We start from the raw sequence: 18056 nt of genomic DNA on the forward strand, positions 1-18056 counted from the left end.
AGACTTTGGGTGTTCGATCATGTGTTATCCGCAATTATTTTGAAATCTGTAGATTACTAATGCCCTTTATGTTTTCTGTTAAACCATGAACGATGGTTATCATGCATGAGACATCTCTTGACTGTCTGTTGTTGCATATCTTGTCACGGTTTTTGCTAAGTTTTGATAAGTCAATTTTTCTGTGTATGCTTATCAACTATATGTTGTTAAGTATATATGTATGATTTATTGATGAGAGTTGTGATGTGCTAAATTGCAAAAGGAAATCAGGAACCTAGCTGGTTCATGTTTGTGATTTCATCTGCAGTATCCGCCATGTCTCTCAAGACTTTGAACTTAGCCAATAGAACAATTCTCACTGGAGGGAGTAACTACAAGAAATGTAGGAGACAGATAGGATTACTGTTGACAATCAATGAGTATGATATAGCCATTGATACTCCAAGACCAGTGATCACAGAACAAAGTACTAGAACAGAGAAAGCAGACCATGAAAGGTGGATGAGAGCCAACAAGGTGGCACTCTCCATCCTGGAAAGTGGCATGACTAATATAGTTCGTGGAGGCAACAAAAGACATGAATTAGCTGCTAAATATTTGAGTGCAATTAAGAAGAAATTCAAGGAGTCTCAGAAGGCTGGAATCAGTCAATACATGGCCTTATTGACAACCTATAAGATTGATAGTACTGGTTCAATTCGAGACCATATACTGAAGATGACCGATGATGATGAGAAGTTGAACTCAATGGATGTCAATATTGGAGGAAAACAGTTGGTTTTCATGATTGACCAGGGTCTTCCAATCAAATACTCTCAGCTAAAGGTGTCTTATAATACACAAGACAAGAGTTGGGATATAGATGAGCTCATTGCACGATGTGTTCAAGAGGAGACTCAACAAAAGCAAGAAAGAGGCAAGGATATTGAGACTGTGCATTTTGTGCAAGGAGGAAAGAGGAAGAAATTCAACAATGCTAGAAATAATTTAGGTATGAAGTTCAAGTACTCCAAACCTTCTGATAAGATTGGTACTTCTACTAAAATATTTGATATTTTTAAAGGGTCTAACAATCTTAAACCAAAAATTAAAAATGTTGCCAAGCTTAAGTGTTTTTTCTGCAAAACTCGAGGTGATCTAAGAAAGGATTGCGAACTGTTTAAGGATTGTCTTAGAGCTAATGGCAAAGAGGTAGTTAACGTCTGTGAAGAGTCTTTTGATCAGTGGGAGTAATTTGTTATTCTGTTTTACAAAGAGCAATTGCTGCATTAAGGACAATTGCAAAATAATGTTTAAGAAGTGCTGCTACTGTGAAGTTCGAAGAGCTAGTGTGGCAGTAATGTTCTTCTCTAAAGTTAAGTTTATGTTTAGCTAGTTTAATTATCAATTAGTATAATTGTTAGCTAGGTTTATTGCATTTAGAGATTCAATTTTTGTAATTGATTGGTCTGATATATATATAGGGGCATTTTGATATAAATGTCTTAAATTTAAATTTTTTTAATGAAACATCTATAACTTTTAAACTTCTGATCAAACATTCTTCTACTAATTTTTAATTAAAAATTATGATTTTTATTGTATTTAATTAACCAACTAGTTCAGAAAATAATATCACAAATATTCTAAAATCACCACAAACATCCTATCTTATCTTATCATAATTCGTTCAAAATGAATTTTTCTTATTCAAATAATTTGTTGTTTTAAATTCTAAAAACACATAAACATCCTATTAACATACAATTATGAAATATAACATGCACATATATTAAATATACCAAACATATCATTTGGTACGTTATATTTATTTAATCTGGTTACGTATTAGTATTTGGGTACGTTATAAAATATTGCTTTTGGTATGTTATGCAATTCTTTATTTAGTACGTACCAAGTTATTAGTACGTTGTATTATCCTTATTTTGGTACGTCATGTGTAAGTTGTGTAACCCAAAAAACTACATCTCAATTTTAATTATAAACGACTTTTGTTTTTTATAATCTATATAAAATGTTGAGTTCGAAATTGGAAAAATTATATTTCATCCAATTAAGCTTGAACCCTAGTAGATATAATTGAATCCTTAAATTGAGGAAGGGATGAGATTCCATAAAAATAGCAATAAGTTAATGAATATTATTGAGTGCATCTTTTTTTACATAGAAATGGATTTAAAAGAATTTATAAAATGCTTAAATTAAGAATATACCTGGAATATAAAGTTTAATTAAAAGTAAAAACACTTTAATCAAAAGTTGAAAAGTAACAGATGTTTAATTTAGAAAAATCTAAAATGAGCATCTAATTCTAATATATATGTGTATATATATATATATATATATATGTGTTTTGGATTTAGTTTGATGCTTTGAGAATCTTTGTGATTTGACTTGAGCAGTTGGTTGAATGCATATATTGGTAATTCATTATATTGGAATGAATTACTAGTTGATAGTTTTACTATCTGTTAGCCTTAATTGTTTCGAATTAAGTTGAGGAATAGTGGGAGTGGATATTTAGGTCCACTAATATCAGTTTGATCATAATGTTATAAGTGCATATTGAACATAAGTAATCTAAAAGCATTAGTTGCATTTTGGTTGTGATTATAAGCTTTTAGATTCTGTGTTTTGAAATGCACAGATAGACTGATTATGAAGTAGCTCAAAGGGGCTTAGTGATCACCCTATTATAATCTTAATCGAACTGAGTTTCTTGGTTGACACTTGCTCAAGTGGGAGAATGTACGAATATGAGCATGAGTATGAAACTGGCTCTGATACCACATGTTAGCATAAGCACAACACCAGGATCATGCAAAGCAAGTTACCGTGATCAAAACACAGAACCATAAACCATAAAGCAATGCACAGAGAGAAAACATACCTGCAGAAAAGTTCGAAGCTACTGCCATGTCTGATTTCTGCAGCAAAGTCGTGGTACACCTTCTCCTATCTTCAGTGAACGAGACTCTCAACTAATAATAGGTCTTGGTGTTATATTGTGTACACACTGTGAGAGCAGAGGCCACCATATATACACTACATAATCCAAGCCAAATTTTACAAGGATTTCCCTATTAAAATCCATATAGAAAACTAATTCCTTCTAAATAGTAGTTTAGTCAGAATATGGATTCACAAATCCATTCTCAACAAGGCTTCCTACTTAATCTCTAATCCTATAACCAAGTTTACAGGTTCATACTTATGCTCATATTCTTACACTGTCGACTCCATGGCTCAGGCATACACGGCGCTGCTCTCGACCACACACAGCCCTCTGTGAGCAAGCTCCCCCACACCTCACCCCCCGGCATCTACTCCACGGCTCAAGTGTACACAGTGCTGCTCTCAACCACACACCCCTCTGTCTGCTCATGACTTAGGGATACACAGATATTATGTAGCGCCAAGGACGAAGCCAAGTACAAGGCTCCCCTAGGCTATAGCATAAGGAGAGTTTGGTTCTTCAAGTTTAAAAATATTAATTTTTGGGTTAGTTTGTGATTTTTAATTGTCATATTCCACTTAACAAATGAATTTTTTTTTTTTATTAGTAAGGCTGTTTTCAGAATAATAAGAGCTAATAAATGTTAAATAAACTCATCACTTTAACCAATATTATATTTAATAGTAACAAATTAAAACTTCCATATCACAAATGGTTCCTTATGTCACGCCCCGATCCCGACATACGATTAGGATCGACACGTGACGTCACCAAGTATCCGTATATCCAACAAACCCCGCCTCCAGGATATGTACAAAGCATAATTCAAGATACGAATTGCTTAGTAATTTTCGTATACTTTATGGCTGCATCTAACCTCCCTGTTAGATTGCCTACGTATCCTAAATAGAGATCAAGATATTCGTAGTTCACCATTCCCTACACCCCGATGTTATCATAGTACATTCTAACCGAAAGACATAGCATCCCTCAAACAATTATTAGAACTTGACAAGCATGAAATTACTAGATCTAGGGTTACATAACAAACTCACATGACAATCAAGATTTCTAGTTTATCCATCATATGAATCACTATGTTTTACATAATACCGCAATTCATGATATACACATCTCAAGGAACAATCAACGAAGCACAATATTATTCTATAACCGCATTGGTCAATGAGTCTAATCATAATAATAACAATCACTCCAATTAATCATTTCCACGAATCAAGGATGCACGATATTAACATTTAACTACGTTAATCCATTAATAAGGTCCCATATCAATTCACAAAATTAAATAAAGGAACCCAACATAACTCCCTACCTAGATTCCAAGTAATAACATGATAAATTTAATTTATACATAATGTCTACCTTGAGCAATTCATGTTCACTCGAATCTAGGGTCGAACTAACCTTGTGGAAATGAACAAGAGTAGGGATTCTGAACCACTCAACGGAACCCAACCATACTATGATCGCCTATCGAAATGTACTAAGTACAACTAATCCTTTTCACCCCTAGAATGCGTATGGTCCCCCATCGCGAATATACCAAGCAGAACCATAGGGATAATCTCATCGTGCAGGCAGTGATCACCCATCGCGGATATACCAAGCATGATCACCCTTGAATATGTATGGTCCCCCGTCACGGATATACCAAGCAGGACCATATCCTAACTCTAGGTAGTGATCACCCATCGCAGATATACCAAACATGATTACTCCTAGAATGCGTATGGTCCCCCATCGCGGATTTACTTAGCAAAACCATATGCATAATCTAATGACGTAGGCGTAGGCTGTGATCACTCATCGTAGATTTACCAAGCATGATCACCCCTACCAGTTCCCCATCGCGGATATACCAAGTAGGACTATATCCTATAGCTCTAGGTAGTGATCAACCATCGCAAATATACCAAGCATGATCACTCCTAGAATGTGTATGGTCCCCCATCGTGGATATACCAACCTGAACCATAAGCATAGTTTAATTACGTAGGCGTAGGCAGTGATCACCCATTGTAGATATACCAAGCATGATTACTCCTAGAATGTGTATGGTCCCCCATCGTGGATATACCAAGCAGAACCATAAGCATAGTCTAATTGTGCAGGCGGTGATCACCCATTGCGGATATACCAAGCATGATCACCCCTAAAATACGTATGGTCCCCCATCGCATATATACCAAGCAGGACCATCCATGTACCACTGCTACATGGTGCAATAAACTCATCACACATTATACATAATTGTACGCATACACGCTATCGATTCCACGTATCAACCAAGCATCTAGTCATATGGAGCACAACACAAGGAATTCCCTTAATTACTATTTCTACTAAAAATCTAATAAAGTACCTAACTCATCTTCTGACTTTCATCTCTATCTCACGCTAGGTAGTAATGCTAAGTTCAGATAGGTATTCAGCTGTCAATCATATCCGAATAATTATCAAACAATATTTAGATCCCATAATAATACGAATAATAAACAATAATACTTATAATGGAGTTTCCCTAGAACCTCCTACCTCGTGTTCGACTACCTTTGTCAACACAAGTCCTCCAAACTTTCTAGCACAACACCCGAATCTAAACCAATTTACAAAAGCATGAACAAATGAAAACAAACACAAGTAAACACATATTAGCAAGCATGGAAATGAGTAATTACAAATTATTAACTTGTGTAGCATGGAAATTATTTTAGTACAACTTATACTTTAAATAACAACACTAATATAAAGCAAAAGTAATTTAAAGAAAAACTAGGAGAATGATTAAGTACTATAGAAACAATACTCCTCCACAAAAGCTGCATAAAAACCGCTTTGATCAACCAAATTTAAACTCACTTTCAAACGCCCAATCCCGAACTAAATGGTACAAAGTTAAATTTTTTTGGAAACTTGTTTTGTGTAAATTATAACCACATAATACTGGTAGAAAATGGAGTCCCAAAACTAAAAATTGAGAACTTGCTGCTGTCTTGCAGCTTTGTGACTCAATTTTGAACATAGTTTTGGTCAACCAAAACTCAATGGAATTAAGTGAAATCAGATGGGTTTTGATCATGGACATGTCTAGTTTCAATACACAGAATTTTGGATAAAAAGGAACTCATAAGGACCTGGAAATCGAGAGCCAAAATAGGCTACTTGAAACATAGTTTTTCTCTGTAAAACAGAAGTTTTCTGCAATATAGCACCATACTCTTTTAATTCAAATTACAATTTCAGGACACTTCCAAGCTGTCCAGAAATCAAGTTTAACTTCTATTTCAATGTGTTACTTATATCATGCTTAAATCTTCCTTTCGGCCAAGGACCACAGACAATTCAATAGAATTAAGGTATGTACTTTTCTTGTTTCTATACGTTAATATAAAAAGAATAAGACAAATGACAAAGATAAGGAAATGAAAGGGGAAAAAGGGGCTCACCATCTTGTAAGTGAACTCGTTGCTCCATCACCTACTTTTCTCCTAATTCCTTGGCATTGGCTAGCACTTTGCTCCGTTCTCCATTGTGCTTTTTTGTATCATTCTTGTCAACATCTTCATCCTCATCCCCTTCACCTTGACCCGTACCAGGTTGCATCTAGACCTGGCATTTTCAACCTGATCCGACCCGATCCGTTAAAATTAATATTCGGGTGAATGATAAACGGGTCGGATGGTTAACTAGTTAACCCATTAATCACCTGTTACATAATGGATTTTTTGGATGAACCCGCAAAACCCGTTAACACCGGTTAGTGAGGACTTTTGTGTAATTTCAATAGCCCTACTACTCTTTCTCTTCTGCTTCGACTTCCTAAGCCTCTTTACTCCGCCCCTTCCTCCGCCCCACAACCACAAGCCTCCTCACCACCACCATCCCCATCCCCACCTCCAACACCGACACCAGCCTCCTCCAGTCGCCAAAGAAACCCTAGACTTCCCCTCACAGTGAGCTTCTGGGAAGAATTGACAGCATTTATATGCTGAAGATGTAACGCAGCCAACAGCCCCTGCCAGGTTTCTCCGGGTGCGGCTTGGACCTGAAAATCAATGAGAGAAACAGATTACTACCCATTCTTCAATGATTTTCTACTAACAATTTTCAATGGAAATAAACTGTCATATAAAACGAAAACAGTCGAAATCATCAAACAGATATAAAAAGAGGACAATGGCCATACCTGCTCTGCATCGCAGGGGAAGACTTCAGTTCTCCCTTTGACTGCAGATTTAGATTTCAAACGGAGTTGCCCATGCTAAGATATTCTCGGCAAGCAGAGAAGTTTCCGGTTCTTAGATTCTTCTTCGTCGAAAAAATGTTAACGGATGAAATGAGTGACCCGTTAACTTAACAGTTTGGGTTCAGATGACTCGTTAACTTAATTCGGATGACCCGTTAAATTAACGGATCGGGTTAAACCTAATAAACCCGACCCGTTTACAGGTCTAATTGCATCCTTTAATAACATTATCTCTCGTAATTTCAGCACCACACTAATATAAAGTAGGTTCGATGATTCTGGTAGCTCCTCCATTCGTTATCTTTGAGTTTGATTTTTGTTTTTTTATTTTTCCCAGAAGAGGGAGTAGGGGGAGTTCGTGGCGAGATAGGGACTACGGTGATGATGGTTTGATGATATGGATTGGCCGGATAACGTGGCTTCGACGCCGGTCGGTCGTGTGTGGGGAAGAGAGGGATGGAGAGAATTCCAAAAATGGATTGAAGAGACTGGAAGAAGTGAGAGAGTCCTCCCTCGAAACCCACCACAAGAAAACTAAAATCCTCTCTTTTCCTCATTTAAATTTAATAAAATTTAATATAAATTCTCGAAAATAATATAAAATCTCGTTAATACAAATACGTAGTTTACAATAGTAAAATTCAAGAATGAGATTTCACATCTTATTTTATTCACTTGAAAACTTTGAAGTCTAAAAATCTAGAAAACATAGCATAAAATTCTCATTTCAAATTACTGCATTCAAGTTTTTACTATTATATAACTTTATGTAGGTAACATAGGATTAAAAATTTGGTTTTGTAGTAACAATTTTAACTTAACTCACCCGTCGAATAATTTCTAACTACGCCATTGTGTAGCGCCGCCCCTAACAGATGCTATATAAGCAGCGCCGACCCCGTACATGAATGCTATATAAATAGCGCCACTCCCCACAAACAAACAAAAAAATACTCAAATCCCCTTGCCACAAAAGTTGAGAAAAATTCAAATTTGCAGTAACATCAGAAGTTATGGTGTGGGATGATAGAAGATCAATTTGAACAGTTATTCAATAGAAATGGAAGTGTTATTGTGGTCCTGGGATTTATCCGTTAAGCCGTAAAATGCTCTTGATTTTATCAGTTAGCTCCTGATTAGTGCTCCGATAAGGATGTGGTTTTCTACTTGTTTTGCTCTGTATGGGTGAAACGGATGATCCGTTAGCTTAACGGGTTGGTTCAGATGATCTGTTAACTTAACGGGTTGGATTTGGATGAACCGTTAAATTAACGGATCAGGTTGAACCCGACCCAAACCTAATAAACCCGATCCGTTTACAGGTCTAGTGGAAGGACATAAACGAAGCGTGCCTCCACCCTACCGCTGTCCCCATGCCCCTGCTAATTCGTATTCTCAATTTTGCTCGGACCATGGATGCTATGTACAAGCATGAAGATGTATACACTAATGCTAATGGTATGATAAAAGATCTTATAGTTTCTACACTAGTAGAACCCGTGGCCTTATAAGCCTAAAATATCGACTTATTGTGATGTTTCTTTTGAAAGTATAATCTCCGTTGCCCAAGTTGCCTACAAAAAATAAGGAGCTACTATCCGTTAGGACTGTAAAAATGTAATTTGGGTTGTGCCTTAATTTGCTTTCCATATTATATTCTATCAACAGAACAACAACTATGCAGTTGGGAATAAAACATATTCAGTGTTATAATATAATATGTGGATGGCCCACATGAATAGTTCATTATTATTCATTCAAAGAAAAATCAGATGGACTATTATGCATATGAAGAAAAACAGATAGGTTACTATTCAAGCACAGTATTTCACTATTAATTTGACGAAAGTTAGTAAAGTAAATAATGTTGCTATAGTAATCTTTTGCTTATAAGATGAGAGCATATGAAGGAAGGAAGAAGTGAAAAGAAGAAGAAAGAGATGAGAGAAAAACATATAGAGGAAAAAATGAGGAGTTATGGAGAAAAGGAATAGAAAAGGAAAGAAGAGAGATACAGAGGAAATTACCAGTGAGCCAAACTAGAGAGAAAAGAGAAAATAATGAGAGTTATCTTGTACTCCTATTATTTTAGATAATGAAAGAAAATATTACTGCTGCCCCGATGACGTAGGCACACTTGCCGAACCTCATAAATATTGTGTTTTATTTACTTTATATTCCACTGCACACATAGCCGTCAAGTTTAAAACATGTTATCAGCACAAGAAACTCTCGTGTGAGTGGAAAGCACACGCCATAAATCCGATAAAGCACTACCTACCTCTCACCTCTGTCTGCTGGAATCTCACAGATAAGAAAATCTTTTCATTTCATCTTCATATCTCTGTATGACTAATTTTCTTAAAGTAAATATACGTTTGGTTATTAACTATTATTATTATTGGCAAAAAATCTGACAGCCATGTAAACAGCATTTGAACTCCAACTTGCTTACCTTGGATTGAGATGCTTCCTTCTTGAAAGTTGTTCGTCCACCCAGTAAATATAACTTATCAAATTTTCAGAAAATTCCACCGGTGCGATTGTCGCAGATGCCTGGAACACCAACCTAGTTTCCAATTCCTCAGAAAAGTGGACAGCCATCTTATGAGTACCGAAACTCCTTTTTCAGTAGCTCAGATCAAAATTGTTTCTTCACAAAAGTTGTTCGGTATCCTTTTATCCATATCATAATAAGATTTGAGCCAAATCTAATGGTTTGATTTTCTTTTAAGTAGCAGACACTACTCTTGACTCCAAAACTTAGGGGAACCATTTCGACTTTTTTGAAACTCACCGGAGGTGGAACACCAATTGGGACTTCTTGTTACTATTACTTGTTGGATAACTAAAAGGACTTAGAATTGTGAAATGAAAATAAAATAAAAAGGATGAAATAAAAGAAAGTGGCAGACAAAGAAAAAAAAAAGAAAAAAAAGATGGAAACTTAATCATTACCTTTTCTGTTTTGGCATATTTGATAAGCTCATGTTTATATATATTTTACATCAAATTCACTTGTCTTTTCTTAGTTATTTCTTTATATTTTTGAGCTATTTACTTTATTTTTGTGTTTTCTAGGATTTGTCAAGCAAAGAAAAAAAAAATAGCACAAGTGGGATTTTAAGTAACAAATTCGTCAAAACTGCCTGTGCAGATCAGCTGACTTTGGAAGCAAGTTCTGAACAGCTCATAATGAGTTAGAGAATTAGCCTTATATGCTTGGAAAGCTACGGATGTCTATTTTCTGGAGAATTTCACAGATTGTTAATATCATTTTGCTAGAACAAGTTATGACCGTTTTAACATTAAAAGGTTCACAAGAGGCTGAGCAGTTTGTAACTGCAATGAAAGCAATAACCCATTAAATCTAGCAGCCAAAACTGATGCAGCCAAGAACAAGTCAACTGACACCTATTCAAATATAAAAGGGAATGAAATTAAAGATGAGGATTAAGAGGGAGTAATTGGCATAAAGGCTACCCAAAGAGTTACAGTTGTTTTACCGTTTCCTCTCATTTATTGTCATCACTAAATGGCTATTAGTGGGTGAGTTATGGAGAAGAAAATGGGGCAGCAAGTTAAAAAGGGAAAAAAGGCAATGCAGCAGTGGGGCGGCGGCCGGGGGGGGGGGGCGAGGGGCGGGGGGAAGGAAGGAAGAGGAGGCCTCAATTGATTTCTTTCGATTCTATCTTCTCAAACTCATGTCTTTCTTTTGGTTTAATTTGAGAATTATGTGTAACTAAATTTTTAGTAGTTAGGGGCTGTTTTGAAGCCCTGAATATGATTGCAAGTTTGTTATGACATTTCGTTTGAGTTACTTTTATGAATGGATGAAAATTGGTTCACTACTTGTCTCATTGATGAATTCTTTATGTGTTTTCTACGGATGCATACTTAGTAAGCATATCTAGGATTCTAATGCTATGAATATGTGTGTGCATGCCCTTGTCGAATGAAGACCTACATATGTTCTAAGGTAGTACTTGTTAATTGCGATTAACATGTGAATCAATTTCTAGGATAAATAAGACAACGCTAGTACTTACGATGCCTTGTGATGACTCAAAATATTTTCGTTCTTAATGATTTCTACTTGTTAAATCTATGAACATGCCATTCTAGATTGCATGCTAGGGACTAAGTTAAGTTGACAATGTCATTCTCTTAACATACCACATAAGAAAGAGTAATAGGTTGAGTTCTAAAATTGAGCCAACTTGAGCATCTTCATCTGGAAATGAAAGGAATTTGAATGAAACATAACATGTTTGTATGATTATTTGGTGGTGGATAGCAATTCCCCTAACTCGTCTTTCTTAATTTGTGAACTACTTAAAATCTATTTCTGTTCTGTTTTTGTTTGATTTAATTTAAATAGCAAATCAACTTCAAAAATCCCAAAATTTGTGTGATTGTAGCTCTTTGTGTCTAGTGTTTGCATATAAAATTTCGTAGACTTTAGGTAAGTATAGTCGGTTTATTAATTATTTTTCGGTGGCTGGTTAGTACGGACAGTAACCTAGTTTTTGTGACATTTTAAGTAGTTGGATAAAACAATCTTTTGCGAGAAAGACCCTTATTTTCATATGCTATAATTGACAAATCTTAGTGTTAATAAGGAAAATCAATAGGACATTTGTGTGCTACTTTGTGGTGTGCTTTTAATCCTATCAATATTTATGTGAATGATGTTGGTTTAAAGCCCTATCACAAGTTCTATATATTTACAGTGGATGAAATTATTACCCTTTGCTTTAGAGCTTTGATATTTATGTGAATGATGCTGAATCAAAGCCCTTGTCACAAGCTTTATTTACTTAAAAGCAATTTATTTACCATGGTTGGAATTACCACCTATTGCTTTAATTTATTTAGTATACTACATTTTATGATGAGTATATATGACCCAAAGTTCCTTGATCAGATTAAAACCAGAAGTTTCTTGATCCTCATCATATAAAATGATTGGACCTGAAGTTCCACCATTAAAAAAGATCAGACCTGAAGTTCCTTGATCATCATTATATAAAAACAATCAGACCCAAAGTTCCTTGATCAAATCAAAACCCCAAGTTTTTTAATCAACTAAGAGAGCATCAGTTCCTCAATTAAAATAAAATGACCTCCATAAGCACCTTAGTCCACAAACTATTAAATGAGAGCCATAAGTTCCTTGATTCGTGTACATGAGGACCATAAGTTTCTTAATCTATGTACAAATTAAGTATGGGTATGAATTCCAAAAATATGAACATAAGGGTTCTAATGATGCCGATTTTGAAAATAAATTTCGAGTACATATGAATAATGTTTTGACCTGAAGTTCAAAATATGAATAATGTTAAGAACTTGAAGTTCTAACATTTTGTGTAGACTTATGTTATATGTATTATGAGTTAATTACCGTAATTTCCGTCATACCTGAATTTCTTCCTTTTGGGAATAGATAATGGTGAACTTAGCAAAACCCGATTTTGTGACCATCGGCATCTTACACAAGAGATACTTTCATGAATTCATAATGCTTGAGAACTTATGTGGAAGCATATGATATTAAAAAATATCTATACTTAAGAGTTCATTGAATCGTATTCATGGAAGGGTTCCCATATATAACAAGCTAAAGTGGAAGCTAAAGTAGAAGCTTTCTGACATGTATAAAATCAAATGGGAGAAGAAAAAAAAAATACATGACTTACAAAAACAAACAAATTGGGTGCCCCCCGCGGCACCGCCGGGGGGGGGGGGGGGCGGGGTTGGGGGGGTGCTTCACAAAGGTTGCTCATGTAAAACCTCAATACTTGGCAGTACCCCAGAAGAAGGAGGCACTAGAGATTGTGTAATACCCTGAAAATTTTAAAGATATGAATTAGATAATATAATTATGAATATGTGGAGAAAATAAAAAATAAATCGATTTATGGTTATGAAAATAGAATTGGGAATTTTAAAGTTTTATTTCTGGAAATTATTATAATTTCCGTCGTAAATTTTATCGATACGTGGGAAAAGGGAAAAAATGCCCTAGTGGTATAACGTAGATATACGATGACGTATTTTAGTCTCATATATCTTGTCGTATTTCTTAGCATAAGTTGAATTTTCTGGTGAGCTAGGGCGATCGACTGCCACTTGCAGCGGCGGGTGTGGCGGCGCACGGCCAGGGAGCTGACATTGTGTTTTTATGCGAATTTCGTTATTCTAATTATGCTTTTGAGACCTAACTGCTAAGGTTTGAATATTAATACGATTGCGGTATATGTTGGATTAAATGAATATATTCGGATTTGGTTTGAATTTTGGAAATGTGAACTACGAATGGCTTGATCTCTGTTTAGGGTACGTAGGCAGTCTAACAAGATGTTAGATGCAGCCATAAAACAAGTAGGATTAAATAATCAAGAATTAATTTCTGTTAAGAAGTTGAGTTATTAGAAGTAAATTTTGATTAATAGAAAGCCTAGGCACATGCCTTATAAATTAATTATGTTTATGTTTATGTTTGTTGAGAGGGAGTTAAGAAATTTAAATAAAGAATCGTGATTTAAAATTCTGCGAAATAAAGCAAAGTTTTTGGGCCGTCACCAATATCATTTCCCCAAATTAATATTTTCAGGCTTAGGGTGTGACAAAATGGTATCAGAGCAAATGATCCTATTCTACGAGATGCACTATTCTTGAGTCTTATTGGTGTGAATTATGACACGCATTGTGGTTGCATTAATTCATATTTTTAGGAATAGAGTGGCATTCATGTTTTATATGTGAAATACATATATAAATTGTATTATGATTGTGGTGCCAATTTCCTTGGTAAATATGAAATTTTCGTTAATGGGAATTGTGATTTGCGTTTATATTGCATTATTTCATAAGTTCTATGAGTATGATGAAAATTATGTGAAATGCATATATTGGGAATTATGATGCTTTGAATTGAATGGGAATAGGAAAATTTTAAAATATCGTATTCACGTTATAGCTTTGAAGATGAGCATTTGTTAAAGTTTTGAATTAATCTTGAATTGAATCGATATTAGGCTATGCATTATGAAAATGTTGAATGTTAAGGTGATTGTGAGGTGGTGATAAGTAGACGGAGAATTTGTATTATACCTGGCACTTGAGAAATTGAATTGGGCAAAAAGACCCGTGGATATAAGGGTGGATATATGAATTGGGCAAAAAGGCCCGTGGATGTAAGGGTGGATATGTGAGATTGGGCGAAAAAGGCCCGTGAATCTGAAATTGGGCGGAAAGGGCCCGTAGATGTGAAAAAAAAAAAAAAAAAAAAAAAGGAAGAAGAGGAAGAAGAAAAAAGAAAGTGTGATGTGTAATGGCTAGGTATATTACAATCTTTTCCAACCTACTAGTCACTGATTGAAATAAAAGAAAATGATGGTGAAATCATTGTTTTGTCAATGATAAGTGTGGATAGAAATTTTAAAATGTTATGGCCAACGATAAATGTGGTTGGAAATGTTAATATTTATGGAAGATATGGTGATTTGTTGAAGGGGAATGAAATTATAAACTGTGATTATGGTTTGCCATTATAATGAGAATGGTGGGTGGATATGAATGAAATTTTTTAGTTCGTTTAATATAAATGCTTTCCCAACTGAGTTTCTTCGTCTGATGAAAAGAATTGACGAGAAAAGTTGATAATTATAAACTTGATTGGTTTGGTGATACATGAACTGATTGCATAGTCTGTTTTGGTGAGAAATTGGGAATAAATTGGTTGAATTATTACCATCTTATTCATTGTGTTGGAGTATGTGAAAGTTTATAAAAATTGATGTTGCACAACTCAGCCAATAAATGATCTTAATATTGATGTTCGTCTTACCATCATAACCCTGATTCAAAACAAATTGGTTGAATGTGGCATGTTGACTAAAGTTTTTGTAAGAAAGAGAATAACTGCTGCCATGATAGCTATTCTTGATTCAGAGATTGTTTTCACAACGTTTACATTGATACCTATGATCTCGTTCCTTGTGTACTAAAGAATCGTGGTTACGGCTATGTATAGCCAATGATGGTGGATGGTTTATCGATGATTGTAATTATTATGTTAGTATCTATCTAATCAATAGTAAATGTGGTTTGGCAATTTAGTAATTATTTTAAGTTATGAGGACTGTGGCATGATGTGGGTTCTTATTTTGCCCATGGGAATGGCTAATTTTTTTAATATTTATTATGCCAATAAAGGTGACCGGAAATCTGAGATTGTGAGTAAGCATCACGAGTACTATTCATTGGTTTAATTATTTACGGAGCATGAATAAAATTGTAGATTGGGATTATAATTATATTCACCATAAAAGAAATAGTGGAATTAGTTTTAATTTCTTTTCGTAACTTGGTGGTTGAAATCTCAGGGACGAGATTTATTTTAATGGGGGGTGAATGTAATACCCTAAAAAATTTAAAGATATGAATTAGATAATATAATTATGAATATGTGGAGAAAATAAAAAATAAATCGATTTATGGTTAATAGAATTGGGAATTTTAAAGTTTTATTTCTGGAAATTATTATAATTTACGTCATAAATTTTATCGATACGTGGGAAAAGGGAAAAAATGCCCTAGTGGTATAATGTAGATATACGAGGACGTATTTTATTCTCATATATCTTGTCACATTTCTTAGCATAAGTTGAATTTTCCGGTGAGTCGAGGCAGCCGACTGCCACTTGCGACGGCGCACTGCCAAGGGGCCGACATTGTGTTTTTATGCAAATTTCGTTATTCTAATGGTGCTTTTGAGACCTAACTGCTGAGGTTTGAATATTAATACGATTGCGGTATATGTTAGATTAAATGAATATATTTGGATTTGGTTTGAATTTTGGAAATATGAACTACGAATGGCTTGATCCCTGTTTAGGGTACATAGGCAGTCTAACGAGATTTTAGATGCAGCCATAAAACACGTAAGATTAAATGTAACATCCCACATCACCTAGGGGAGTGATCCTTATATGAAATTCCCATCCTTACCTAGCACGAGGCCTTTTGGGAGCTCACTTGCTTCGGGTTCTATGGGAACTCCGAAGTTAAGCGAGTAGTGCGCGAGAGCACTCCCATGATGGGTGACCCACTGGGAAGTTCTCATGTGAGTTCCCAGAAACAAAATCGTGAGGGCATGATCGGGGCCCAAAACGGACAATATCGTGCTACGGTGGTGGAGCGGGCCCGGGATGTGGTCGACCCTGGGCCAAGATGTGACAATTTGGTATCAGAGCCTAACCCTGACCATGGTGTGCCGACGAGGATGTCGGTCCCTTAAGGGGGTGGATTGTAACATCCCACATCGCCCAAGGGAGTGATCTTTATATTTAATTCTCATCCCTACCTAGCACGAGGCCTTTTGGGAGCTCACTAGCTTTAGGTTCCATGGGAACTCCGAAGTTAAGCGAGTAGCACGCGAGAGCACTCCCATGATGGGTGACCCACTGGGAAGTTCTCGTGTGAGTTCCCAGAAAGAAAACCGTGAGGGCATGGTCAAGGCCCAAAGCGGACAATATTGTGCTACGGTGGTGGAGCGGGCCCGAGATGTGGTGGACTCCGGGCCGGGATATGACATTAAATAATCAAGAATTAATTTATGTTACGAAGTTGAGTTATTAGAAGTAAAATTTGACTAATAGAAAGCCTAGGCACATGCCTTATAAATTAATTATGTTTATGTTTATTGAGAAGGAGTTAAGGAATTTAAATAAAGAATCGTGATTTAAAATTCTGCAAAATAAAGCAAAGTTTTTGGGCCATCACCAATATCATTTCCCTAAATTAATATTTTTGGGCCTGAGGCGTGACAGATTGATCATGCGACACCCAAACACTTGGCAAAACACTAGAAGGGGAAGGCATCAGTTGCCTTCAGAATCTGGCCACGAATCTCTGCTGATCACTTTGAATCCAACTTTCAGATTTCTGCAGCTAGTCGAGTTTCTTTTCATGCTCATCGAGTAAATATTTGCAAGTTTGTGCAACTCTTTATTCTCATGCTTGAGCCCTTTAATTTCTTGTCCAAGACTTGTTACCTCAGTCATTAATGTTTCGGCTTGGCGACATCAAGCAAGTAGACGTTGGTCCATGTTGGATACAAAACCTGCACATTGAACAATGAAAGTCAAAGAGTCTTGAACAACCAATTCATCAGACCTCTTTGAAAGTATTCTTTCATCTCTGGGAGTGAGACGGTTCCTAACTACTACTGTAACCGTTATATCATCTCTCGTCACAGAGCCTCCAACTATAAAAGCCATTAGAAGATAAAAAGAACGGGCACCATAGATTATCCTCATCTAACACTCAAATCTAAACAAAGGTTAGATGGGCAAGCCATTTTTAGAAATGATGAAAGAAAAGGGTTGGATAGAGTGAAATCTTAGAAATACAACAGAGACAATTTTCATAAGCAGGTAATTTTCAAATCATGCATGTTGGATACAATTGATACATCTACAAAAGGAGAGACAACACGACCACTTGTTCAAAAGTCGAAGAGACACTGCTCTCTAAATTTCAAAAGCCGGATTTTCCTAAATAAAGTTCGTCAACATTTTGTGGATGCAATCTCAGCTTTCTGGTATCAAGGAAACTTTGTCAAAATGTCTCTTGCAAAGTTAAAACGTGTAAAGTTCACTATTCCAACTACACCATTATTACCAACAAGTGTGGGTGACAAGGTCACAACCCAACCACTACCTACTATTGGGAAATCCCTATATATGTTGACCTTCGTCCTCTATGGCAAAGCACACCGCCAAAACACCTAACTTATCTTCCATACTGATAATGCATATG

At 35.7% G+C, this 18056-nt stretch overlaps 1 protein-coding gene across 1 annotated transcript; it reads left to right on the forward strand.

Moving 5' to 3' along the window:
- The first annotated feature begins 246 nt into the window (after positions 1-246).
- Positions 247-1459, forward strand: LOC148692254 (uncharacterized). Its single transcript, XM_088680858.1, has one exon. It carries the CDS (start codon positions 286-288, stop codon positions 1231-1233), a length of 948 nt encoding a protein of 315 aa, XP_088536984.1. The 5' UTR covers positions 247-285; the 3' UTR covers positions 1234-1459.
- The last annotated feature ends 16597 nt before the right edge of the window (positions 1460-18056 follow it).

The sequence above is a fragment of the Pyrus communis genome, chromosome 12, assembly GCF_041283825.1.
Source record: "Pyrus communis isolate YQ-2024b chromosome 12, ASM4128382v1, whole genome shotgun sequence".
Taxonomy (NCBI): Eukaryota; Viridiplantae; Streptophyta; class Magnoliopsida; order Rosales; family Rosaceae; genus Pyrus; species Pyrus communis.